At 43.1% G+C, this 27,709-nt stretch overlaps 1 protein-coding gene across 1 annotated transcript in view; it reads right to left on the bottom strand.

Moving 5' to 3' along the window:
- Positions 1 to 27,709, bottom strand: part of sh3d19 (SH3 domain containing 19) — a 204,476-nt gene that overhangs the window by 130,105 nt on the left and 46,662 nt on the right. The window contains exon 2 of the mRNA XM_068041139.1: positions 6,374 to 6,419. Within this exon, the coding sequence (XP_067897240.1) occupies positions 6,374 to 6,419 (46 nt within the window). The remainder of the gene's footprint in view (positions 1 to 6,373; positions 6,420 to 27,709) is intronic.

Here is a 27,709-nt window from a genome sequence, read left to right as displayed (position 1 = left end):
GTCTGTGACCTTTCATCACTCCAATTCTCTCGCCATAGATGCTGAGTATTTCCAGCACGCTCTGTTTTTGTTCCAATCGCATGGCAGCCCAGTGTTGGTTGGCTGCGGGGGGGTGGGGCGGGGATGTTAGCCTGATTGAGGGCATATTGATTTAACTGTTTTAAGAAAGAAGGAATGAACCTGCAATTATCTATCAACTAACACGGCCTCAGGATGTCTCCAAGTGCTTTACAATCAATTAATTTCATAAACTATTTTTATTTTTTTTAAGTAGCTTCAGGAGGGGAAGACACAAATCACTACCACAGAAACAAAACTTTAGAACTAAGCTCTGATAAGACAACAACTTGCATTTATATAGCATCTTCAATGTAATAAAATGTTCCAAAGAGCTTCACGGGAGCAAATGCAAAATTTGACACCCAGCCACGTAAGAACATATTAGGGCTGGTGACCAAAATCTTGGTTAAAGAGGTAGATTTTAAGGAGCATCTTAAAAGAGAGGCAGAGAGGCACAGAGCTTACAGCCTTGACAGAGGAAGACATGGCGACCAGTGGTGGAGCAAGTAAAATCAGGGTGGTCAGAATTAGAGGAGCTCAGATACCCGAGGGGTGTGGGACTGAAGGAGAATTTTGAGGTAGGGAGGGCCCGTGTCGGTGGAGGGATCTGAAAACAAGAATGAGAATTTTAAAATCGAGACATAGTTTAACTGGGAGCCAATTTAGGTCAACAAGCTCAGGCATGATGGATGAACAGTTGCAAGTTCGGACATGAGCAGCAGAGTTTAGATGAGCTCAAGTTTACGGAGGGTAGAACGTGGCAGGCTGGCCAGGAGTACACTGGAATGGTCAGGTCTGGAGGTAACAAAGGCATGGATGAGGGATCAGCAGCAGAAGAGCTGAGGCAGGGACGGAGTCAGGAAATGTTACAGGAAGTGGAAATGGGCGATCTTAGAGATAGCGCAGATCTGTGGTCAGAATCTCATCTTGGGGGCAAATATGACATCAATGTTGTGAACAGTGCTGTTCAGCCTCAGAGTTGTCATGGAGAGAGACAGAGTCAGTGGCTAGGGATGGGAGTTGGTTGCGGGGACCGAAGACAATGGCTTCAGTCTCCCCAATATTCATCTGGAGGAAATTTCTGCTCATTTAGTACTGGATGTCAGACAAATAGTCTGACAATTTAGAGACAGTGGCCAGAATCTTACGCTGAACCAACGAGCTGGATGGTGGCGGAGGGTGGGTGGCGTAAAATGAAGCTGGAGTCTCCAGGAGGCCATCCTGACCTGCTCCCGCCTCCGCCCCATTTTACATAGGGCGGAGGGGGTGAAAAACGGACCGCTCGCCCCAGGACAATCAAGGCCCTTAAGTGGCCAATTAACGGCTACTTAAGGGCCTTCGGCCGTCTCCACATGGATTTTATGAGCAACAAGTGGGAGTCCTGGAGCCAGGAAAGGCCGGCCAGTAAAAGTTGGCGGCCTCTCAGCAGCCCAAAAGACCTCCCTTGCCTCAGCCACAGGGTGCCCGATTGAGGGATGCCCCTCTTCCCCAACCACCCCCAGGAACCAAGACGCCCCCACTTCCCCCAAAAAACCACCCTTGCCTTGCCGGGACCCGACCGATTACCCCCGTGAGGCAACCAAAACTCACCTTGGATCCTGACTACTTGTCTTCATCTGCCTTCGGCTGGGCTGCAGTCCCAACAGTGGCCACTGTTCCCGGTAGCGCTGCTGGGACTAAGAACTGCCGGCCCGCTGATCAGCCGGCAGCTCAATGAGGCGGGACTTGCTCCCTCAAGCGGGTGGAAGTCCCGCCTCGCAACAGTTAAAGCCTGGGGACCTGAAAAATGGGGGTCGGATCCCCAGGCTAGGCAGAAGCAGGTTTGCTTCCATTCGCCCAACATAAAATCCGGCCCAGTGGAAGGGTCGAGAGGTGGTGTGAGGTAGGTCCAAGTGTTGTCAATGTATATGTGGAAACGGACGCTATGTTTTTGGATGATATCGCTGAGGAGCAGCGTATAGATGAAAAATTGAAGGGTTGCCAAGGATAGACTCTTGGAGCACATCAGAGGTAACAGTGCGGGAGCAGGAACAGAAACCATTGCAGGTGATTTTCTGGATACAATTAAATAGATAAGAATGGAACCAGGTGAGTGCAGTCCCATCTAGCTCAATGATGGTGGAGAGGCATTAGTAGAGGATGGTGTGGTTAACCATGTCAAAGGCTGCAGACAAGTCGAGAAGGATGAGAAAGAATCATTTACATTTGTCACAGTCATATAGGATGTCATTTATGTCTTTGATAAGAGGCGTTTTGATACTGTGACAGGGCGGAAATCTAATTGGAGGGATTCAAATATGGAGTTCTGAGAAAGATGGGCACGAATTTGGGAGGTGACAACACATTCAAGGACTTTGGTGAGGACAGGATATGAGATGGTAGTTTGCAAGGATGATGGGAGTCAAAGGTTAGTTTTTTTGAGGAGGGGGTGATGATGGCAGATTTGAAAGAGAGGGGGACAACACCTGAAGGGAGAGAACTGTTAATAATATCAGATAACATGGCGACAAGTATGGGAAGTTGGGTAGTCAGCAGCTTAGTAGGAATAGGTTGAGGGAACAGAAGGTGGGTCTCATGGATAAGATGAGAAGGTATGAGGGGAGACAGTAGAGAAACAAATAAAAAAACGCGAGTTCAAGGCTAGCGCAGGGGGAACCTTGAAGGAAGTCTGGTCTGGTGGGCTAGATGAAGGGACGGAAGTGGCAGAGGCAGCTGATCGGATGGTCTCAATCTTAGTGACAAAGAAGTCCATGAGCTCCTCGCATGATTGTTGGAGGTGAGAGTGGAGTATCACACCAAAAGAGTAGCCTGTCTTTTCTTATTTCAGATGCTGATCTGTTTGCTGTGCAGCTCAAAATTTTCTGTTTTTCAAATCTTAACATACAAAACTAGAACAAGGAAACTGGCTGTCAACCAGCTTTATAGGTGCTTCCTCCACTGAAGCCTGCCACAATTTTTATATGCTTCTTTTTCTATATGCCTAATCCCCATTCCTCTAGATAGCCATTCACACATTCTGGGCTGAATTTTATGGTGGAGGCAGGGGTCTCATAGAATTACGACGGGAGGCCGGGGAAGGGTGGAGGGGGTGGTGGAGGACCCGTCGCCTCCCCAGACCAATGCAATTTTGTCAAGGGCAGGATAGGCCTTCCCGCCCAGAGGCCTCTTTAGGCCCTTAAGTGGCCTATTATGGGTACTTACGGGCCTTTTCTTGCTGCCGCTGGGATTTAACCAGCGTGGAGGGGGGTGGCTCTGCCACATGGAGTGGTCGCCCAGTAAAATGAGGTGACCACTTTGCAGACTTGGGGGGAGAGTGGTCCTCTTCTGTGGGCAATTTGTGGTCCACAGAGGGCCCCCGCTGGGAGGAATTACACCTACCTGGACGCCCCCCCCCTTCCCCCTGCACTAAATGCCCAACCACCAACCCCCACCCCCAGCCTTGCCAAGGCCTGCCAGACTGGCCCCGGCAACCATGCCTCACTTACTTCAAGTCCGGGACTCCAGCACTGGGCCTGGGTCCAAGGCCTCTGCAGTACCAACAGTGGCCACCGTTCCTGGTGGTGCTGCCGATAAGACTGAGCTGTTGGTCCTGTGATTGCCTCGCAGCTCTTGGAGGCGGGATCTCCGTCTTTAAAGGGACGGGGATCCCGGCGTTGGGCTGTAAATTGGCCTGGCGCCGTAAAATCATATTGTGGTGGGGGAGGGTGCTCCAAATAGACAAGGCAGAGCTCCCCCAACCTTTTCGGCCCGTGTTGGGAGCACCGCCTTCAGCACAAAATTCAGTCCTCTGTGTCTCATATAGGCCTTTTAGTTCAATGATTTCTCTCATTATGCCTGCTACTGAATCTTGCTAATATCATTTCTGCTATTTAATCATCGCCTGGTCTCCACCTAGCATTTTACAGGTCATTCCCTTTATTTTCCGATATGTGCGGATCTGTTGTATTTCTTCTCCCTTCCACTTGTTCTGATATTTTTCAATGCTGTTCATCTGTGACATCCTCCAGCTCTGAGGAATGGGGAATACCTGAAATATCTTATTGTTCTCTCCACAGATGCTGCCAAACCTACTGAATATTTCCAGTAACTTCTGTTTTTGCAGTTGAAGGAAATACTTTCAGACTGACTTTGGGCAACCTCCAACCCCTCCCTCCAACCAATTTGATCGATTGATACATATGAACATACAAATTAGGAGCAGGAGTAGGCCACTCGGCCCCTCAAGTCTGCTCCGGCATTCAATAAGATCATGGCTGATCTGATTGTAACCTCGACTCCACATTACCCTAACCCTAAACCCCAATAACCTTTCACCCCCTTGCTTATCACGAATCTACCTACCTCTGCCTTAAAAATATTTAAAGACTCTGCTTCCACTGCTTTTCGAGGAAAAGATTTCCAAAGACTCACGATCCCCTGAGAGAAAAAAATTCTCCTCATCTCCGTCTTAAATGGGCAACCCCTTATTTTTAAACAGTGACCCCTAAGTTCTAGATTCTCCCACAAGGGAGAACATCCTTTCCACATCCACCCTGTCAAGACACCTCAGCATCTTATATGTTTCAATCAAGTCGCCTCCTACTCTTCTAAACTCCAGCGGATACAAGCCGAGCCTGTCCAACCTTTCCTCATAAGACAACCCACCCATTCCAGGTATTAGTCTAGTGAACCTTCTCTGAACTGCTTCCAACACATTTACATCCTTCCTTACTGACATCCTCCAACCCCAGTAAAAAGTAATCATGAAATGAGTCCAAACATTGTTGACTTAGAACTCGGACAGCTGGCATGCATATGTTTGCATGTGTGAATTTTTTCCAAGTTTTCCCTGGAGTAAAGACTCCACCGTGCAGGGAAAGAAAGACAGACTTGCTTTTATACTGTGCCTTTCATGACCATTGGATGTCCCAAAGCACTTTAGAGCCAATGAAGTACATTTGAAGTGTCGTCACAGTTGTAATGTGGGAAAAGCAGCAGCCAATTTGCACACAGCAAACTCCCAGAAACAGCAATGTGATAACGAGCAGATAATCTATTTTTGTGATGTTGAATGAGGGATACGTGTTAGCCAGGACACCGCGGATAACTCCCCTGCTCTTCTTCAAAATAGTGGCATGAGATCTTTTACATCCACCTGAGAGGGCAGGGAGGGCCTCGGTTTAATGTCCCATTCGAAATACGGAGCACCATTGTACAAATAAATCAAGTTTGCATGGAAACACATGGAGGACAGAATTGGCATTTAAAAATATAGTAATAAATGAAGTTAACATTCAACATGTGCACAATAAAATTGAGCAGATACAACATCACCAAACCCCCACCCCCATCCAAACAAAGAGGTCAACTTTATGTGAATTGCATTTACATTGTGTATACCTCCCACAAATACAGTCAAAGTAGTATAATCCAACAGCATATTTCACTAAGTAACCACAACAAATGGAACAGAGCTTCCAAATGGCAGTTCAATTATAACAAGGAGGATGTGAGACAGTCTAACTCAAGGGACAATTGATCAGGACTCATGATTAAAAGAATCTATACTATTAATCCTTCTTCCAGTTCAGTCGTACAATAACACCTTGCTCTGCTCCATCTTTCCATTTTTAAAGGGGGAAATGAGGGAAATTTGGTAACCCAAGCCCAAGATCATTTTGGGCTGGTTTAACATTGTCACTTTTTGCAAAGTCCAAAAGCTGAATAGGGCAAGGAGTGCGATTAATGCTCGAGCTCTATGCTGCTGAGAAAAATTTATTGAAAATTTTATTAACTACTGCCTCAGCATCATAACAAACAAGTGGAAAATAAATTGTTTTCATTTAAAGTGTGGTTATCTGGCTTACAGTTTAGAAAATTCCAGATAGTCCTGTTTAAAATCAAATTATCAGGCCGAAAACAAGGCTGTCTGGTTCAAAACTGAATCTGTAGCAACCATAGTTTGATTCCACTTATCAGCCCATTATATTCATTTTTGGAACTGAATTTGGGATAATTCTAATTGAAATAATCTTCACTGCACATCTTTAAGTTTTACTTTGCAAAATAAATATACAGTTGATATAAATGTCAAGAAACAAGTTGTTCTAAATTAACTTGTGCTGTAACAAATAATAATTCAAAACAGAGTCCAGTTCAGTAAATGTTTTTCTTTACTTAAACTGGCTCCTGTGTGAAGGTACCATACAATGCTGTTAGTTAGCTCACTGCTTTCTCTGTCCAATACACTCCAAGGGATTAGCGGAAACCAGGAAAATATAGCATATTCCACACATCCACCTCATTCTTTCCAAATAGTCACTTTTTCCCTTACCTAGAGCTGCGGGATGACTGGTCTGGTTTATTTCTATCAGAACGATCTGTAAACCACAAAAAAAAGAAACAGAATATTTTGGATTCATGTAATGTACATTTTTCAAATCAGATTACTGCATATGATGAACTGTGGGGTAAAGTATGCGCACACGTGGTTGAAAACCCAAGAAAGATCTTGTTAATTAATCCACTTTAGTAGAAGGTGCACCATAAAACCCATTACTGTCAGACTCAAGCACAACTGTTGGTTTACAACTTTCCAAACAATCTCTGCAAATATTAAAATTTGATGTTCTGCCCAATTAGTTTCTGGCTGGAAAATGGGTGAAATGAGGTCTAATTTCTCCCTCACTGTGTGGTTCACTCACTCTCATGCAATGGTGTGACTCATCAGATTGTTTACATTTTCAATCATCAATATAATATAGATGATAATTATAAGATTTCTGTTTGTATTCAAAATTCATCTCATTTTTTTTCAAACTATTACTCAAATAAAGATGAGGAAAGACACTGTATTTTGCTCTTTCCAGTTTATAGAATACCCATAAGTCAAACAGCAACTAAAGCTGCAATAGGTTTTTAATCAATATATTCCATTTCATTTCTCTTTCTATCAGCTTCACTCACATATATTGCTACAAAAGGTTTTATTTTTGTACTAAAATCTTAGATTTTGGTGTGTTTTATAAAACTGAAAAAAAGGATTTTCAGTAGACTTGAACACCAGCAAATAACTGGATTTTTTTTTGGATGTTGTCTTTGTATGCAAGAATTGGAGAAGCAAGCAGTTTCAAGGAAACAGCAAGGTGTTTTGACCTCTCTTTGAGTGACACAGGAGACACTGTGTCTGGATACGTGACCATGTTCAGGAGAGTTTTTTCCAGTTTGGACTTTTAAAAACCAGTGAGTTGGACAAGGAGCAGGCATTTTTGAAATTTAGACCTGACTTGCTTGGAGACTGGAGAAAAAGACCTCTCTCTGTAAAGGAGACTTGCATCTTTTGAAAAGATATCCTGCATTTGAAAGGTGGCAGATTCGTGTTGTCTCCTGTCTCTGAAGAATTCCTGCATACAATGTGGTTCCTGTTGCCTCTTGTGTTTTGGGAAACCCTAGAACCAGCAAAAAGCTTCTACTGCTGTGTTGTTGCTGTGAGTCCTGAGCAGACTGGTTGCTGCACCTCTGCTGAAAGACCTGTGTGATGCCTGTTGCAGATAAATTGCCTTGAATGCCTACCCATCACAAACTGTTCAGCAACCTCGCCTGGAGGGACTATAAGTGGCATTCGACTATTCGACTCTGGGACACCATTCCATACTGCAAACATCCTACTAGAACGTGATAAACTCAATCATTTTATTTTGTCCTTTTTATTCCGCGGAAACAGCTGTAAACCAAAAAATCCTTCCCCCACCCCCTGTTATTGCAGCAGCTTATTCGGAAGCAGAGAGTGCTGAGCGAGTGATCAGCTGGGAAGGTCAGTTTCAACTTAAACTTAATTTTCCTTTTGTTTTCAGCGAACCAGGGGGCTGCTGGGTAAGTAAAAACTTATATATTTGGGCTGTTTCTGAACCTGAGACACTACACATGTAGTGTCTCCCACCTGCCCTCCTCCTCTAACCAAAAAAAAGGACTCGGTGGTGTGTAGATAAGGTAAGGCTTTTTCTATTTCTCTTTTTGTTTTATCGTGAGATTGGTAAAAACTTTTCGTTCCTTTTTCATTTATCTAAGTTAAGATTACAAATGGCAGGAGATCTCAGACCCGTGCTATGCTCCTCTTGCTCAATGTGGGAGCTCAGGGACACGGCTGATGTCCCTGACTCATTCATGTGCAGGAAGTGTGTCCAGCTGCAGCTCTTGTTGGACCGCATGACGGCTCTGGAGCTGCGGATGGACTCACTTTGGAGCATCCGCGATGCTGAGGAGGTCGTGGATAGCACGTTTAGCGAATTGGTCACACCGCAGATTAGGATTGCTGAGGGAGAAAGGGAATGGGTGACCAAAAGGGAGAGAAAGAGCAGGAAGGCAGTGCAGGTGTCCCCTGCGGTCATCTCCCTCCAAAACAGGTATACCGTTTTGGATACTGTTGGGGGAGATGGCTCACCAGGGGAAGGCAGCAGTAGCCAGGTTCATGGCACCGTGGCTGGCTCTGCTGTTCGGAAGGGCGGGAAAAAGAGTGGAAGGGCTATAGTCAAAGGGGATTCGATTGTAAGGGGAGTAGATAGGCGGTTCTGTGGTCGAAAACGAGACTCCCGAATGGTATGTTGCCTCCCAGGTGCATGGGTCAGGGATGTCTTAGATCGGCTGCAGAACATTCTGAAGGGGGAGGGTGAACAGCCAGTTGTCGTTGTGCACATAGGCACCAATGATATAGGTAAAAAACGGGATGAGGTCCTACAAGCAGAATTTAGGGAGTTAGGAGCCAAGTTAAAAAGTAGGACCTCAGAGGTAGTAATCTCAGGATTGCTACCAGTGCCACGTGATAGTCAGAGTAGAAATGAAAGAATAGTCAGGATGAATGCGTGGCTTGAGAGCTGGTGCAGGAAGGAGGGGTTCAGATTTATGGGACATTGGGACCAGTTCTGGGGGAGGTGGGACTATTACAAATTGGACGGTCTACACCTGGGCCGGACTGGAACCAATGTCCTTGGGGGTGCTTTTGCTAACGCTGTTGGGGAGGGTTTAAACTAATGTGGCAGGGGGATGGGAACCAAATGAGGAGATCAGTGGACAGTAAGGAGGTAGTAACTAAAGCCTGTAAGGAACTAGATAATGAAGTCAGCGTGACTAAGGGAAAGAGTAGGCAGGGAGCAGATGATGTAAGCAAAGGGACTGGTGGTCTGAGGTGCATTTGTTTTAATGCAAGAAGTGTAGTAGGTAAGGCAGATGAACTTAGGGCTTGGATTAGTACCTGGGAGTATGATGTTATTGCTATTACTGAGACTTGGTTGAGGGAAGGGCATGATTGGCAACTAAATATCCCAGGATATCGATGCTTCAGGCGGGATAGAGAGGGAGGTAAAAGGGGTGGAGGAGTTGCATTACTGGTCAAAGAGGATATCACAGCTGTGCTGAAGGAGGGCACTATGGAGGACTCGAGCAGTGAGGCAATATGGGCAGAACTCAGAAATAGGAAGGGTGCGGTCACAATGTTGGGGCTGTACTACAGGCCTCCCAACAGCGAGCGTGAGATAGAGGTACAAATATGTAAACAGATTATGGAAAGATGTAGGAGCAACAGGGTGGTGGTGATAGGAGATTTTAATTTTCCCAATATTGACTGGGATTCACTTAGTGTTAGAGGTCTAGATGGAGCAGAATTTGTAAGGAGCATCCAGGAGGGTTTTCTAGAGCAGTATGTAAATAGCCCAACTTGGGAAGGGGCCATACTGGACCTGGTGTTGGGGAATGAGCCCGGCCAGGTGGTTGAAGTTTCAGTAGGGGACTACTTTGGGAATAGTGATCACAATTCCGTAAGTTTTAGAATACTCATGGACAAAGACGAGAGTGGTCCTAAAGGAAGAGTGCTAAATTGGGGGAAGGCCAACTATACCAAAATTCGGCAGGAGCTGGGGAATGTAGATTGGGAGCAGCTGTTTGAAGGTAAATCCACATTTGACATGTGGGAGGCTTTTAAGGAGAGGTTGATTAGCGTGCAGGAGAGACATGTTCCTGTGAAAATGAGGGATAGAAATGGCAAGATTAGGGAACCATGGATGACAGGTGAAATTGTGAGACTAGCTAAGAGGAAAAAGGAAGCATACATAAGGTCTAGGAGGCTGAAGAAAGACGAAGCTTTGAAAGAATATCGGGAATGTAGGACCAATCTGAAACGAGGAATTAAGAGGGCTAAAAGGGGTCATGAAATATCTTTAGTAAACAGGGTTAAGGAAAATCCCAAAGCCTTTTATTCATATAAGGAGCAAGAGGGTAACTAGAGAAAGGATTGGCCCACTCAAGGACAAAGGAGGAAAGTTATGCGTGGAGTCAGAGAAAATGGGTGAGATTTTAAACGAGTACTTTGCATCGGTATTCACCGAGGAGAGGGACATGACGGATGTTGAGGTTAGGGACAGATGTTTCATTACTCTAGGTCAAGTCGGCATAAGGAGGGAGGAAGTGATGGGTATTCTAAAAGGCAATAAGGTGGACAAGTCCCCAGGTCCGGATGGGATCTATCCCAGGTGACTGAGGGAAGCGAGAGAGGAAATAGCTGGGGCCTTAACAGATATATTTGCAGCATCCTTAAACACGGGTGAGGTCCCGGAGGACTGGAGAATTGCTAATGTTGTCCCCTTGTTTAAGAAGGGTAGCAGGGAAAATCCAGGTAATTATAGACCGGTGAGCCTGACGTCAGTGGTAGGGAAGCTGCTGGAGAAGATACTGAGGGATAGGATCTATTCCCATTTGGAAGAAAATGAGCTTATCAGTGATAGGCAACGTGGTTTTGTGCAGGGAAGGCCATGTCTTACCAACTTAATAGAATTCTTTGAGGAAGTGACAAAGTTGATTGATGAGGGAAGGGCTGTAGATGTCATATACATGGACTTCAGTAAGGCGTTTGATAAGGTTCCCCATGGTAGGCTGATGGAGAAAGTGAAGTCGCATGGGGTCCAGGGTGTACTAGCTAGATGGATAAAGAACTGGCTGGGCAACAGGAGACAGAGAGTAGTAGTGGAAGGGAGTTTCTCAAAATGGAGACGTGTGACCAGTGGTGTTCCACAGGGATCCGTGCTGGGACCACTGTTGTTTGTGATATACATAAATGATTTGGAGGAAAGTATAGGTGGTCTGATTAGCAAGTTTGCAGACGACACTAAGATTGGTGGAGTAGCAGATAGTGAAGGGGACTGTCAGAGAATACAGCAGAATATAGATAGATTGGAGAGTTGGGCAGAGAAATGGCAGATGGAGTTCAATCAGGGAAAATGCGAGGTGATGCATTTTGGAAGATCCAATTCAAGAGTGAACTATACAGTAAATGGAAAAGTCCTGGGGAAAATTGATGTACAGAGAGATTTGGGTGTTCAGGTGCATTGTTCCCTGAAGGTGGCAACGCAGGTCAATAGAGTGGTCAAGAAGGCATACGGCATGCTTTCCTTTATCGGACGGGGTATTGAGTACAAGGGTTGGCAGGTCATGTTACAGTTGTATAAGACTTTGGTTCGGCCACATTTGGAATACTGCGTGCAGTTCTGGTCGCCACATTACCAAAAGGATGTAGATGCTTTGGAGAGGGTGCAGAGGAGGTTCACCAGGATGTTGCCTGGTATGAAGGGCGATAGCTATGAAGAGAGGTTGAGTAGATTAGGATTATTTTCATTAGAAAGACGGAGGTTGAGGGGGGACCTGATTGAGGTGTACAAAATCATGAGCGGTATAGATAGGCTGGATAGCAAGAAGCTTTTTCCCAGAGTGGGGGATTCAATTACTAGGGGTCACGAGTTCAAAGTGAGAGGGGAAAGGTTTAGGGGGGATATGCGTGGAAAGTTCTTTACGCAGAGGGTGGTGGGTGCCTGGAATGCGTTGCCAGCGGAGGTGGTAGACGCGGGCACGATAGCGTCTTTTAAGATGTATCTAGACAGATACATGAATGGGCAGGAAGCAAGGAGATACAGACCCTTATAAAATAGGAGACATGTTTAGATAGAGGATCTGGAGGGCTGAAGGGCCTGTTCCTGTGCTGTAATTTTCTTTGTTCTTTAACCAGTTTTTTTGAATGTATATGTGTGTGTGCATGAGGGTTAAGGAAATAAGGAGATTTTCATATAGATAGATTTATCTCATTAGTAGTTAAGACATATTAATTCTTTTCTAATAAATAATTAATGTGGTTGTTGTTTAAAGAAACCTGATTTGGTGTGCTTTATTCTCAGGGATAAAAAGAGGGCTCAATTTTATCAGCGCAGCGTGGCAGTGCATGTTGAAGTCGGCGGCCTTCCGACGCAGATGCGCTAGTGCAGAGCCCCCGCGATATTACACGTGGGGGCTCATTTAAATGGAGGTGGCGGAGTGGCCGTCCCTGATGATGTAGAGGAGGCGGCCGCCGTGTCCCCGGCAATGGCATACAGCACCACCATGCAGGCGGCATTTTTAAAGGGTTTCGAGCCCTTCAAGTAAATTAAAATTTTTAAAGCATTGTTACAACACATGTCATGCAAATAAAACATTAAAAGATGTGGGCCCTTTCCCAACCCCCACAATGGTATTTTTATTGTCTTATCTGATGGAAATGTATTTCAGTCCCAGCACGAACTTTCACTCCAACCTCTCCACATTTGTCCTTCAACCCCTTCCCACCAACCCCACAGCCAGTGAATGTTGTTTTCCCTGCTTCCCCCGCCCCCCCCACCCAGCCCTGATAATTTAAATCCTCCCTCCTCCCCACCAGTGTCTCGCGTCGGAACTCCATACAGAGTTCCAAAGGTGCACAAGTTGCGGCCAACAACCGTAAAATCGGCGTGAGATGGTCACTGGGAGCAGGTAAGGTAATATGCATTCTGTTTTAATCAATTTACATATGAAAATGAAAGCCCCGCCATGGTGTGGGGGGCCGCATCGAGGCCTCGTCACTTCCGGTAATATGCGCGGGGCCTTCTCAGTGTCGTGGGTTGTGGCAGGCCGCTTCCGCACGCATTTTATGGGCCTACCTGCCACAATCCACGACGTTGAGGGGCTGGTAAAATCCAGCCCAGAGTGTCTAATTTGGCTATTCTTCAGTAGGTAGGAAACTTTTTTGATATGCTGTGACCTGTGGAGTAGTGGGACTGAATTAGCAGTGCATTACTCCCGCCTTGGTCCTAACAATACATACACACATAATGTTTTAAACAACACTCAATAAAGCTTTTGGAAATTTGTCCTCTAGCTTTTCTTCAAGTAGTTTTGAAAAACAATCAACTAAATTTTGTTGGGAGACTCATACAAAAGCATAATTTACTAACTTAAAAGCTACTGATGCACCATGGGAAATAGCGCACACCGAACATACTGAGACTGTAAGATCTACCTTTAGTTTAAAAAGTCACTATTCTGAGCAAATTTACCAATTCCAAGCTAGAATTTTGGGAGAAGCTGAGGTCTTCAAGTAAAAACTTTGATGGAGGTTATAAAAGACAGAAATATTTCAACTGATAAATATAATCAGGTTATTCCAAAATGTGCTATGTTTCCATTTTATGTTTAAAGTCTGACTCTGAAGTTTGTTCCCGAGAAAGTTGTATCAAAAAAGTATCATGTGATTCAACTGATACATCAACAAACCATGATGGTAAAATGCTTACATATAATTTTCCCATTGTAAAATATATACAGCATCCCATTATAAATGTTTACATTGAAAATTTCCAGCATAAACATTGTTACAGGAAATAACATTTGTTGACAGGAACTGCACACCGTACACAAAAATTTTTAAAACATAGATGACTATGCTGATGCATCGATTGTAAAATGCTTACAATAGCATCATGATGAACAACAACTGTTTTCATTCATGATCTCCAGGAAATATGCAAAATATTTCCTGGAATAATGCCATTATGTATGGTTTATAAAATTTTTGATGTCCAGGCTAATTCATTTTGCACTCAGAATATTAATAAGTTAATTTTATTTTAAAGAGAAAGTAACTTCCCCGATGGCAATTTTATGAACAGACATCATAAAACAGTGAACACACTGAGAAAATCTTAATAATTTCCACTATTGATTTACCAGTGTTGTGATATATAAAGCCAGTAATTAGGCTAGCACCCAACACAGTTTTATAAGCTTCCCGCATCTTTTGGCTTCTGTCATGTATAGCTAACTTCTGTACATTTCCCTCCATTGATCCAACATCATGAAATGAAGCATAACAGCCCACAGATCACTGCAAAACAAGAGAATGGAAATGCACCTTCAACCCCATTTAAATTGCATGTGTGAACAAAATTACTTCATTTTTTTCCCTTTTGTTTGAAATTATTTTTGAAAATTTTCTCTCCGCCTTCCTGAAGTTATGGATCCTTGCTGAACAATGAGAGTAAGCCTAAACCGTGAGAGTTGGCATGCTATTTGATCACACAAGAGCATCATCACCAACCCTCATCTTTATCCAAAATCTCACATCCAGGAGGGATCACTGAATAGTGAAGAGGAATGCTAATATTGGCCTATTTTCCCCAGTCTAAATGAAGGCTGTCACGTCAGGTCAACTGTAGCAAGCTTATTGCTACCCTGGCAGAGATTCGTGAACTCAGCGCAGACAGGGGGTTAAACCTTCGGCACTCCTGGTCTACTCAATGTCTTAACCAGCTGCTCTTTTCAACCTATTTGAAAACGAAAATTTGCGTAGTGGTTTCTGAAGATCTTCAATATTTCTGCCCTGCTACCAGTTTAGGCTTCAGGTAATTTGTAGGACATTGTCACATTATGCTTCCTGTCGAAGTGGCAGATTCCAGTAGTTTCATTTAGCCCAGTCTCTCTCCCATCTTCATAATAGATTTGATCATCATTACAAGGTTCGAACACATAGGATCCAGGGTGAGCCAGCAAATTGGATACAAAATTAGCTTGGTGACAGGAGGCAGAGGGTGGTAGTGGAGGATTGTTTTTCAGATTGGAGGCCAGTGACCAGTGGTGTGCCACAGGGATCGGTGCTGGGCCCTCTGTTGTTTGTCATATATATTAATGACTTGTATGTGAATACAGGGGGCATGATTAGTAAGTTTACAGATGACACCAAAATTGGTGGTATAGTGGACAGTGAAGAAGGTTGTCTAAGGTTACAACAGGATATAGATAAACTGGGAAAGTGGACAAGGGATTGGCAAATGGAATTTAACACAGACAAGTGTGAAGTGATGCATTTTGGGAAGTTAAACCAGGGCAGGACATATACAGTGAATGGCAGGGCCCTGGGGAGTGTTGTTGAGCAGAGAGAACCTGGGGTGCAAGTACATAGTTCCCTGAAAGTGGCAAGACAGGTAGACAGGGTGGTGAAGAAGGCATATGGCATGCTTGCCTTCATCAGCCGAGGCATTGAGTACAAGAGTTGGGACGTCATGTTACAGTTGTACTTAACGTTGGTTGGGCCGCATTTGGAGTACTGTATGCAGTTCTGGTTGCTGCACTACAGGAAAGATGTGATTAAGCTACAGAGGGTGCAGCAAAGATTCATAAGGATGTTGCCTGGTTTGGAGGGCTTGAATTATAAAGAGAGATTGGATAGGCTGGGTCTGCTTTCCCTGGAGCGAAGGAGGCTGAGACGGGACATGATAGAGGTATATAAAATTATGAGAGGCATGGATAGGGTAGATAGCCAGAATCTGTTTCCCATGGTAGGGGTGACTAAAACTAGAGGACATAGATTTAAGGTGAGAGGGAGGAGGTTTAAAGGGGATCAAAGGGGTAAATCTTTCACACAAAGAATAGTGGGTATCTGGAATGAGCTGCCTGAGGAGGTGGTGGAGGCAGGAACAGTAGCGACATTTAAGAGGCATCTGGACAGGTACTTGAATGAGAAAGGCATAGAGGGATATGGAATTAATGCAGGCAGGTGGGATTAGTATAGATAGGCATTATGGTCGGCATGGACGCAGTGGGCCGAAGGGCCCGTTTCTATGCTGTACGACTCTATGAGTACATAAGCAGGGGACTGGGTGATAATATGGGTTTGACATTGTCTGCTTCTGTCAGGGATGAATTCAAATCCAGTCCAGATTGATAATAACGCAAGACTCCCCAGTCTGTTGACTGTAATGGTTCTATGCAAAAGTCCAGTGTTCAGATGCACTGCCATTGTCGATAATAAGCAAGATTATAGGCACATGGCGATTCAGACTAAAATCAATCACATTCTTCTAATTTGATGGTACCTCATATGAAAACAAGAAAGTCTACAATGAAGTAGAAACAATTAACTCATCAATTTTAGGATCCACTCATGGCAAATCTCAATCCTAAATAATCAATCACCACTACCTTCTCAACGGCAATCCAGGATGGTCAATAAATGCTGGCCTAGTTAGCAACGCCCACATCCCAGGAACGAATAATATAAATAAAGTCTATTTCTCCATAGTTATTTTTGTGTGGGCACGCTGACTAAATGGGTAAACATATTCTTTAGCATGTTATCAGTGTGATATTGTTAGTACCATTAGGGACACTGTAATCTGCTTCAGAGTTACTGGGCTGCAAAGATCAAAGCAAAGGTCAAATTTACCTGAGTCCAAAGGTTCAAACATAGTCGTTACTGAGCCTAGAATAACTTTTGATCCAGAATCATTTGAGGTTTAAGTAGGTTAAAAAGGGGCTGCCTGAAGGACGTTAATCTGATGAGGTCATTTGCAGCTAACATCCAGTTAAAAATGAACAGTTTTGTGACTTTTTTTAGTATTTTTTCACTTCGAATCATCCAATCACAGTTTTTTTTTTAACAGTAGACCTCCGTCCACTATGACAAAAAACTGCACCTTATCTGTATTTTCCTCTTGCTGAGGTCATCAAGGGCTAACACATACTGACTTGTAATAATCTGTATACTGGATTACAGTTTTAAACCAGGCTACCAAACTTTCTCAACTCGTAGGTATTCCAAAGGCTAGAGTTTTAGAGACTAAAGTAACTGGTACATTTATTGACAAATAGTGAAAGTACAATGTGTGCATCAAACACAAAGGAAACTTACCGTAAGAAGTGATATCTTCTGATTTAGTTTGAATGCTGCCATCAAATTTATGAACAGTTAACTAGACAACAAACTCAGGCTCTTTTCAACCGTTGGCTTCTAAAACCTGGCCAGCCAGCCAGACAGTTTTGAAAGGACACTCCTTTCAAAAGTTCCTGCTTTTACTTTCTGTTGCGTCAAAGCTACCTCTGGGACTATCCCTTATACAACTTTCCAATTAACAAAGCAGTGGTTTCCAGATCAAATTGAACCATTCCATATTCTTATTTCTAAATAAAGACAGCATACAAAATGTTAAAATGTGCAATAAAGACAGAAAATTCTAGAACTAAGATACATTACACCACAAATTAACACCTAAAAATAGGTTAAGGTCGCAGGTAGAAACTTTTCCTGCAAAAGGGAGGCAATCCCCTTCTCAGGCTGACCAAAGCAAAGAAGGAAAGGGAAAACAAACAGGAAAAAGTCATCAGTCAAATATATCAAATGTTAATGCCAAATAATAATGGGTTTGATGCTAATGGACCTGCTGTGCATTTCCATTTTCAGATTTTTTTCAAATTCAGAAATTCAGCATTTGTAGTTACTTCATTTTATTGTTATAATATGCAATTCTGACTAATAAGAGACAAAAATCAATTTGTATGCAAAGATCAAATGGGTTTGTTAGCAGATCTGGTTCAATGTATTCATCGTTGAACAAACTAGTTCTGGCACAGCAAGCCCCTATTAATTCAAATTCAATGAGGCCAGCTGCTATTAGCTTACATTTGAATTATAGAGGTGAGATAGAATCTTTCTTAAACCCAGTCTGCTCTACAATGTAACAGGAATGTCGGAATTCAAAATTACTTCTATTTAGTTTAGTTTAGAGATACAGCACTGAAACAGGCCCTTCGGCCCACCGAGTCTGTGCCGACCATCAACCACCCATTTATATTAATCCTACACTAATCCCATATTCCTATCACATCCCCACCTGTCCCAATATTTCCCTACCACCTACCTATACTATGGGCAATTTATAATGGCCAATTTACCTATCAACCTGCAAGTCTTTGGCATGTGGGAGGAAACCAGAGCACCCGGAGGAAACCCACGCAGACACAGGGAGAACTTGCAAACTCCACACAGGCAGTACCCAGAATTGAACCCGGGTCGCTGGAGTTGTGAGGCTGCGGTGCTAACCACTGCGCCACTGTGCCACCCCTATTGTCTGGACTTTGTGAAAGACGTTTAGAGACATTGGAGTAAATTGTGAAATCGATGGAAATAAAAGTCAGGGGAGGTGTTAAAAAAAAGGCTAATTTGTCCAAAGTCAAAATCTACCCCAGTCATTCCACAATTTATACACAAAGTGCATGTTAAAAATGCAAAATTAAAATAAATATTATACTTTTTATAACTAGGTTATAACTGGAATTCACAAAGCTTGGGGCATGACAGATCACCATCCCTTGTCCTCTGTTGTCACAGAATCTCACAGTTCAGAAATTCCAATCGTTCTTCAGATACTGTAACTACTGTATTCACTTTAAAGCTATTCAGTTGATACACAGCTGTAACAAAATTTGAAAGCATTTGTTGAATATCAAAGGACCTAAATGTAAAAGTCATGGACAGTCAGTGCAGACATTCCTCCATCTTAATTCCTCACTCTGCAATTGGCATCCACAAAAAGAGTGGATTTCAATTTCATCATGAAAGTTCTGTTCATGTTAATCACAGAAAATCTAAAATAAGTTCTGAATGGAATACACAATTTGCGACAAATAAACCAATTTCTAGTAAATATTACGTTTGTGTTACTCTGATGACTTTATTAAGTAACTGAACCAGACCTGGAAGGTCTTAGGTTTGGTCCTTGGCCGAAACTGACAGTGGACAAAGGGGCACCGTAATTGACCTCAGCTCCCTCGATTAGGTTCTTATCCCAATTGCTGAAATATTATCTCTGTGTAAGTGTGTCTGTGTGAAGATGGGTGCAGAAAGGATCAGGTTAGGTGAGCTCTCCCTTGTGAGGAAATAGCCTGCTAAAACTCCCCGTCATGATACACAATTAATTGAGCTACCATAGGCTCAAGGGCCCTGATATTTACTCAGGACCATGGAGAGAATGGAGAGGATTTCCAGAAGGGAAACCCAGAAGTAAAAGTTTTCTGGATATCCTGCTGAAATTAACAGTAGGATATCTTAACTTTTTCTGCAGGTTTCCTGCCTGACAGCCAGCCTGATTGACAGATTAAAATTACCCCCAAGGTGTCCATGGAATAGTAATCCAGAAAGAGGTTATAACAAATGTTATGACCTCAGTGAGACCGTTTACGTGAAAATATATGAACCCCCAGACCAAGTGAATTACATGACAGAATTCCACGTTTTAAGACTTCTATTATATCTAAACTAAAAGAAATCCCCAATTAACTGAATAGTACTTTGTAAGTTGCTGATACCCCAAATTACAAAGAAAGGTATTTTCTTTACTTATTAAAACACTTGAAAACTTCACACCACACTTGTACATTACACAGTCCTTTTTGATGACAAAATCATTTGCTGTTAAAAGTCTGAAACTCCTCCCAGTTACAATGGGTTGGATCTCGCAGATTATTTCAAAAATCAATGTTCTCTTTGCTCCCTTCTCCGTGCACTTCCAATCTGTACGTTGATGAATAAGACGTTTCCTGGTGATCCTGCTGGTCTTCTACTTCTCTTCAAGCTTCACCTTTCAAACAGATTTAAGTCTTTGCAGAAATCTCCTATTAATTAAAATTCAATGAGGCTAGCTGCTATCAGTTTACATTTGAACTATAGATGTTTCTTCACAGCCTTTTACTGTAACAGGCTTCTGAGAGCAGGTGCCTTCTCTCTCTCGAGGCCACAACACTGGTTTCTTCTCTTCCAGCCTGCTGTGAGGCTGCAACCACTGAGATCCCTTCTTCCAGCCTGCCCTGAGGCCACAACTGTTGGTTTCTTTTCTCACAGCCTGTTTGTCTCCAAAAAGTCTATTAAATTTTCCTGGACTCAGAAGTCAATAGTCTATTGTATTGTTCCAAAAATGCAGAGTCCAGAAGTTTGGTTTCACAAAGTCACTTGGGCCTTTCCATTGCTCCCAGGTGTTGACAGCTGCCTGGTACACTTACATCTTCCGAATTATTGACTCCTTGTTTTACAACCCGCAAGTCTGTGAGGGCAAAACCCATTGTTCTTCAGGTGTTAACTCTGCAGTCTCTGTTTTTCAGAAGTAAGTGCTTGATCTGTATTCTCTGTTGTCCTGCTAATCTTTTGTAGAGTGAAGGTGAGGTCACCTGACCTTCCAGATTCCATCTTGAACTTTTAAAAATCACAATTTTAAAAACATAATCATGTTACAAGGTCCAGCGTTCATAACACAAAGCTTAACAAAAGAAAATACATTACACATAAATCATACGGTAAAATATTTAATAAATTGGACACATCTGTTTTATGTTCTTTTAAATACAAAATTAAGTTAAATGCCAGCTCTACCTCATCACCACCCGGCCACTGCATCTAATTTGTCATGCTGCTTGTCTGACATCCAGTATTGTCCCCAATTAATTACTGGAAAGACCAAAATTATTTTAATACAACAAATTCTGTTACCTAGTTACCGACTCCAACTTTCTCCCTGGCCACTGATTGAAGCTGAGCTACATCCTCAGCATTCGTAATTTCAACATCTAATTTAAGTCTGAGCTGGGTTTCCAACCTCGTGTATTTTCCATCTCCAAAACTGCCTACCTCCAGTGCCATAATATCACCAGTTTCTGCCCCGCCTTTGCTCATCTGGTTCATTCATGTCCTTTAGGGAAGGAAATCTGCCAGTCTTACCTGGTCTGGCCTACATGTGACTCCAGACCCACGTGGTTGACTCTTAAACGCTTCAGTGGGTAATTAGGGATGGGCAATAAATGCTGGCCTAGACAGCGACGCCCACATACCATGAACGAATAATTTTTTTAAAATGTGCTGCTGACACGCTTAATCTTGTTCACCCATTATCCCTTTATTTGCTGACCTACATTGATTCCTGGTCCAGCAATGCCTCAATTTTAAAATTCTCATCCTTATATTCAAATCCCTCCATGGTCCCGCCCCTCCCTATCTCTAACCTCCTCCAGGTTCACAACACTCAGATTTCTGCACCCATCCAACTTTGGCCTATTGAGCATACCTGGTTTTAATTTTTCCACTACTGGCAGCAGTGCCTTTAGGTGCCTAGGCTCTAACCAATGGAATTCCCTTCCGAGACCTCTCTATCTCTCTCTTCAATTTAAGTCACTCCGAAAACCTTCCTCTCCGAGCAAGCTTTTGGACACCTGTCCTAAAATCTCTTTGCTTGGCGTCACATTTTGTCTGATACCGTTCCTGTGAACTGCCTTACGATGTTTTTACTATGCCAAAGGCATGATATAAATGCAAGTTGTTTAAAACCATATTCTTATAAATCATAACAATACACCTCTTTGCCTCATTTTGCATCCTTAGATCCCACTTAGAGATTTTAAATTCTTAAATAATCATTGAAATAATCCCGCAATCACAAAATCTATTGTGGCTGAATTTGTGGGATATTGCGCTATCAACTCTTTCATTTGATAGGTTCCCATGTGTCCTATATTTTGGTTTCATTGAAGCCCTACTTGTAATCAAGCTGAAGATAACTGATGGCATTGGTTTAACAATGAATACTTTTTGCTAATCATCAATGGATATGGGCTTTTAATTTTTCCCAGATTGATGTATTTTTCTTTAAACTAAAGAGGTAGAAATCCAAAGCTGCAACATATCCAACAAACAAAATGTAATACTTACTCAAAATTGCTCATTGTTCAATGGAGGTGTAACTATCATCTTATTAATAGGTGCAAACTACTTAGTTTTATTTGGCAGCAGAGAATGAATATATTTAATAATACTTCTTTTATTACCTTGAACCAATCTCAAAAACAATACTTGCTAATGAGTTCTCAGTTGTTTAAATATTCACAACTGAAAGCAGCCTTTCAGAAACCCTCGACCTTCATACAGATGTGGATAGTGTGGAACAAGTTAGGGCAGAATTAGATAAATATTTGAGGAATGGGCAATTGAGAGGTTTTAAGGTCTCAGGGCCAGGAAGATGGACTGCAGACTTTTCCAATCCTCATCTATACATTGCAATCAATCTTCCCTATGCATATAATAAACACACAGCTGAATTAAGAATTTTATTGCATTATCACTGAAAATGTGCAGCAATGAAAGGAATATAGGAGCAGGAGTAGGCCATTCAGCCCATTGAGCCTGCCTCGCCATTCAATATGATCATAACTGATCATCCAATTCAATGCCTTTTTCCCCACAATATCCCCATATGTTATTTGTATTTATAAATCTGTCAATCTCTGCTTTAAACATACTCAATGACTGAGCTTCTGCAGCCCTCTGGGGTAAAGAATTCCAAAGATTCGCAACCCTCTGAGTAAAGAAATTTCTCCTCATCTCTGTCCTAAGTGGCTTCCCCCTTAGTTTGAAATTGAGACTCTCCAACCAGGGGAAACATCTTAGCTGCATCTACCCTGTCTATCCCTTTAAGTATTTTGTAGGTTTCATTGAGATCATCCCTCATTCTTCGAAAATCTAGAGAATACAGGCCCAGTTTCTCCAATCTCTCTTCATAGGACAGTCCCACCATCCCGGGAACAAGTCTGATGAACCCTCGTTGCACTCCCTCTAAGGCAATAATATCCTTCCGAAGGTAATGGGACTAAAACTGTACACAGTACTCCAAGTGCGATCTAACCAAGGTTCTATACAACTGAAGCAAGACTTCACTACTCCTGTACTCAAATCCTCTTGCTATAAATGCTAACATAAAATTAGCCTTTCTAATTGCTTGCTCCACCTGCATGTTAGCTTTCGGTGACATATTGACAAGGACACCCAGGTTCCTTTGTACATCTGCACTTTCTAATCTCTTACCATTTAAGAAATACTCAACACATCTATCCTTCCTACCAAAGTGGGTAACCTCACATTTTTCCACCTTATATGTCATCTGCCACGTTCTTGCTCACTCACTAAGTCTGTCCAAATCCCCTTGAAGCCGCTTTGCATCTTCCTCACAACACACATTCCCACCTAGTTTTGTGCCATCCGTGAACGTGGAAATACTACATTTGGTCCCCACGTCCAAATCATTGATATATATTGTGAACAGCTGGGGCCCAAGCACTGATCCCTGTGGTACCCCACTAGTCACAGCCTGCCAATGCGAGAATGACCCGTTTATTCCTACTCTCTGCTTTCTGCCTGTTAACCAATCCTTAGCCCATCCCAGTAAATTACCTCCTATCCCATGTGCTTTAATTTTGCTGACCAATCTCCTGTCAGGGATTTTATCAAAAGCCTTCTGAAAATCCAAGTGTACCACATCCACCAACTTCCCTTTATCAATTCTATTAATAACATCCTCAAAAACTCCAACAGGTTCGTCAAACATGATTGCCCATTCATCAATCCATGTTGACTATGCCCAATCAGATCATTATTATCCAAGTGCCCATTTATCACATCCTTTAGAATAAATTCTAGCACTTTCCCAACGACTGATGGAAGGCTAACAGGTCTGTAATTCCCTGTTTTCTCTTTCCCTCACTTCTTAAATACCAGGGCGACACTTGCACCCTTCCAATCTGCAGGAACCGGTCCAGAATCTATAGAATTTTGGAAGATGATCACCAATGCATCCACAGCTACCTCTTTCAACAATCTGGAATGTAGAATATCAGGTCCTGGGGACTTATCAACCTTCAGCCCCATTAATTTCTCCAATACAACCTTCTTACTAATACTAATTTCCTTCAATTCCTCATTCCCCGTAATCCCTTGGATCTCTAATTCTGGGAGATTTCTTGATTCTTTCTCAGTGAAGACAGACACAAAGTAATCATTTAGCTTCTCTGCCATTTCTCTATTCCCCATTATAAATTCTTCCGACTCTGCCTGTAATCGACCTACAGTTGTCTTACCCATTTGTTTCCTTTTTACGCACCTGTATAAGCTTTTACAGTCGTTTTTTATATTTTTTGCTAGATTACATTCATATTCTATTTTCCCTTCATCAGTTTCTTGGTTCTCATTTGCTGTATTCTAAAATCCTCCCAATCCTCAAGTTTACTACTATTTCTGGCAACTTTATAGACCTTTTCTTTAATCTTATACAATCCTTCACTTACTTTGTTATCCACGGTTGACTGCCTTTATTTTGGGGGTTTTTGTGCCTTGAAGGAATGTACAGCGCTGTAAACTATGTAATATTTATTTAAAGATTATCCATTGCCTATGTACTGTCAGGCCTTTTAATGTATTTTCCCAATCCACCTCAGCCAATTTGCCCCTCATACCTTCATAATTTCCTTTGTTCAAATTTAACACCCTGGTTTCAGATTGACAAACCTCACTTTCAAACATAATGTAAAATTCTATCATATTATGGTCACTCATTCCTCAAGGTTCTTTTACAACAAGATTATTAATTATCCCTTTCTCATTACATAATACTAGATCTAAAATAGCCTGTTCTCTAGTCGGTTCCTCAACATACTGCTCTAGAAAACCATCCCGAACACACTCCAGAAACTCAAGCTCCACAGCATTAGTGTTCATTAGGTTTACCCAGTCTATATGCAGATTGAAATCACCCATGATCACTGTATTATCCATGCCGCATGCTTCTCTAATCTCCTGACTAATACCATGCCCCACACTACTACTACTGCTTGGTGGCCTATAAACAACTCCTACCAATGTTTGCTGCCCCTTGCTGTTTCATAGCTCCACCCAAACAGATTCTACATTTTGATCTTCCGATCTGAGATCCTCCTTTACTAATGTACTGATCATGGTTCAAGAGTTCACCTACCTAGGCTCAACTATCACCAGTAACCTGTCTCTCGATGCAGAAGTCAACAAGCGCATGGGAAAGGCTTCCACTGCTATGTCCAGACTGGCCAAGAGAGTGTGGGAAAATGGCGCACTGACACGAAACACAAAAGTCCGCATGGATCAAGCCTGTGTCCTCAGTACCTTGCTCTACGGCTGCGAGGCCTGGACAACGTATGTCAGCCAAGAGCGACGTCTCAATTCATTCCATCTTCGCTGCCTCCGGAGAATCCTTGGCATCAGGTAGCAGGACCGTATCTCCAACACAGAAGTCCTCGAGGCGGCCAACATCCCCAGCTTGTACACACTACTGTGTCAGCAGCGCTTGAGATGGCTTGGCCATGTGAGCCGCATGGAAGATGGCAGGATCCCCAAGGACACATTGTACAGCGAGCTCGCCACTGGTATCAGACCCACCGACCGTCCACGTCTGCAAACGCGACATGAAGTCCTGTGACATTGATCACAAGTCGTGGGAGTCAGTTGCCAGCGATCGCCAGAGCAGGCGGGCAGCCATAAAGGCGGGGCTCAAGTGTGGTGAGTCGAAGAGACTTAGCTGTTAGCAGGAAAAAAGACAGAAGCGCAAGGGGAGAGCCAACTGCGAAACAGCCCTGACAACCAATTTTATCTGCAGCACCTGTGGAAGAGTCTGTCACTCAAGTATTGGCCTTATAGCCACTCCAGGCGCTGCTCCACAAACCACTGACCACCTCCAGGCGCTTATCCATTGTCTCCCGAGATAAGGAGGCCAAAGAAGAAGAAGAAGAAGATCCCATCCCTTATCAGTGCAACACCACCTCCTTTTCCTAAACTAAGGTATTTTTAGAACCTTGAATATTCCTAGGAATTTTCATGTTGAGAGAGTAAAATGTACAGTCCTGCCTGTGCTTTTACATATCTCAAAATGATCAGAATTCTTCCAGGCATAACAAATATTCTAGAACAAAGCAACTGTTTAATTTTATTCCCCATTTCTCTTCTGTAAGCAGTGACTTCATACTGGGGTGTGATTCTATCGTTCCTAATGCCCAGTGGTCAATATTCCTCATGTGAGATAGTGTTTGGGCCAGTAGGATATTTGACAATGGAGGAGAGGGAACTAAAATCAAGCCAAATCCTGTTACTACCCAACACTCATTCACACACATTTTCACAACATGAGTCACTGCATGCTTCCCCCATCCTGCCCCAAGTAAAGGCTTGTAAAGTATCAATGTGCCATATATGGGCTGCATGGGGAGAACTGCACATTTTCACATATAACTGCACATCAGAAAACGATAACAAAAAGATAATTCCCCCCCTCCCCCCCCGGTCGCCACTCCCTCCACAAGGGCAAGAGATCCCATAAAGCTGGGTCATAGGTGCGACAGTAATTAGCCCCCAAACCTTTCATCTCTCATTCCCTATGAGAAAGAAGCATTCTGAATCCTGGGCAGGAAGCCTTATGGGGTGTTGGAGACAGGGAAGGAAAAAAATCAAGTAACAGCAGTGCGTTTGTGATGGTGTCTGTTTCTCTTCCTTCTCATCCTATTGTTTACCACATTAACTATCAGTTAACTACATCATGAAACCTCCATGTCACTTCCTCTACTGAAAGCGATGCATACACCGATCCTCAGAAATTATTCTAACATCTCTCTTTTTTTCTCCTCCTCTGCAAGTCCCAAAGGATGATGACACAGGCTCCACCACACCTGGCACTGCCAGCATACACTGCCACTCACTCTATCGTCCCCAGCTGATCATGTCTACCCAGGATAGGCAGGAGGAACGGTTTGGCTAGGGCTGCGGCTAGTTCTGGAGCACATGTTTTCAGTCTATAGCCAAGATGTTGTCAGGGCCCATAGCCTTTTCTGCATCCAGTGCATTCAGCCATTTGTTGATATCACATGGAGTGAATCAAATTGGCTGATGACTTGCATCTGTGAATCTGCGGTTCTCAGGAAGAGGCCGAGATGGATCATCCATTCAGCACTTCTGGCTGAAGATGTTTTTAAATGTTTCAGCCTTATCTTTTACACTGATATGCTGGGCTCCCCCATCATTGAGGATGGGGATGTTTGTGGAGCCTTCTCCTCTGGTTAATTGTTTAATGTCCACCACCATTCCTGACTGGATGTGGCAGGACTGCAGAGCTTTGATCTGATCCATTGGCTGTGGGATCACTTTGCTTTGTCTAGCACATGGCATTACCACTGTTTAGCATGTATCTAGTCCTGTGTTGTTGCTTCACCATGTTGGCATCTCATTTTTAGGTATGCCTTGTGCTGCTCCTGGCATGCTCTTCTGCATTCCTCATTGAACCAGGGTTGATCTCCTGGCTTGATGGTAATGGTAGACTGACAGATATGGCAGGCCACGAGAGATTACAGATAGTGGTTGAATCCAATTCTGCTGATGCTGATGACCCACAGGGCCTTATGGATGCCCAGTTTGGAGCTGCTAGATTTGTACTGAATCGATCTCATTTAGCATGGTGATAGTGCCACACAACACAATGGAAGATGTCCTCAGTGTGAAGATGGGCCTTCATCTCCATAAGGACTGTGCAGTGATCACTCCCACCAATACTGTCATGGACAGATGCATATGTGACAGGTAGATTGGCGAGGGCGAGGTCAAGTATGTTTTTCCCTCCTGTTGGTTTTCTCACATCCTGCCGCAAACACAGACTGCCAGATATGTCCTTCAGTTCCATCAATAGTG

The sequence above is a fragment of the Heterodontus francisci genome, chromosome 1 (genome assembly GCF_036365525.1).
Source record: "Heterodontus francisci isolate sHetFra1 chromosome 1, sHetFra1.hap1, whole genome shotgun sequence".
NCBI lineage: Eukaryota > Metazoa > Chordata > Chondrichthyes > Heterodontiformes > Heterodontidae > Heterodontus > Heterodontus francisci.
The sequence above is the reverse complement of the archived record's forward strand: the minus strand, read 5'-3'. Positions and strand labels throughout refer to the sequence as shown.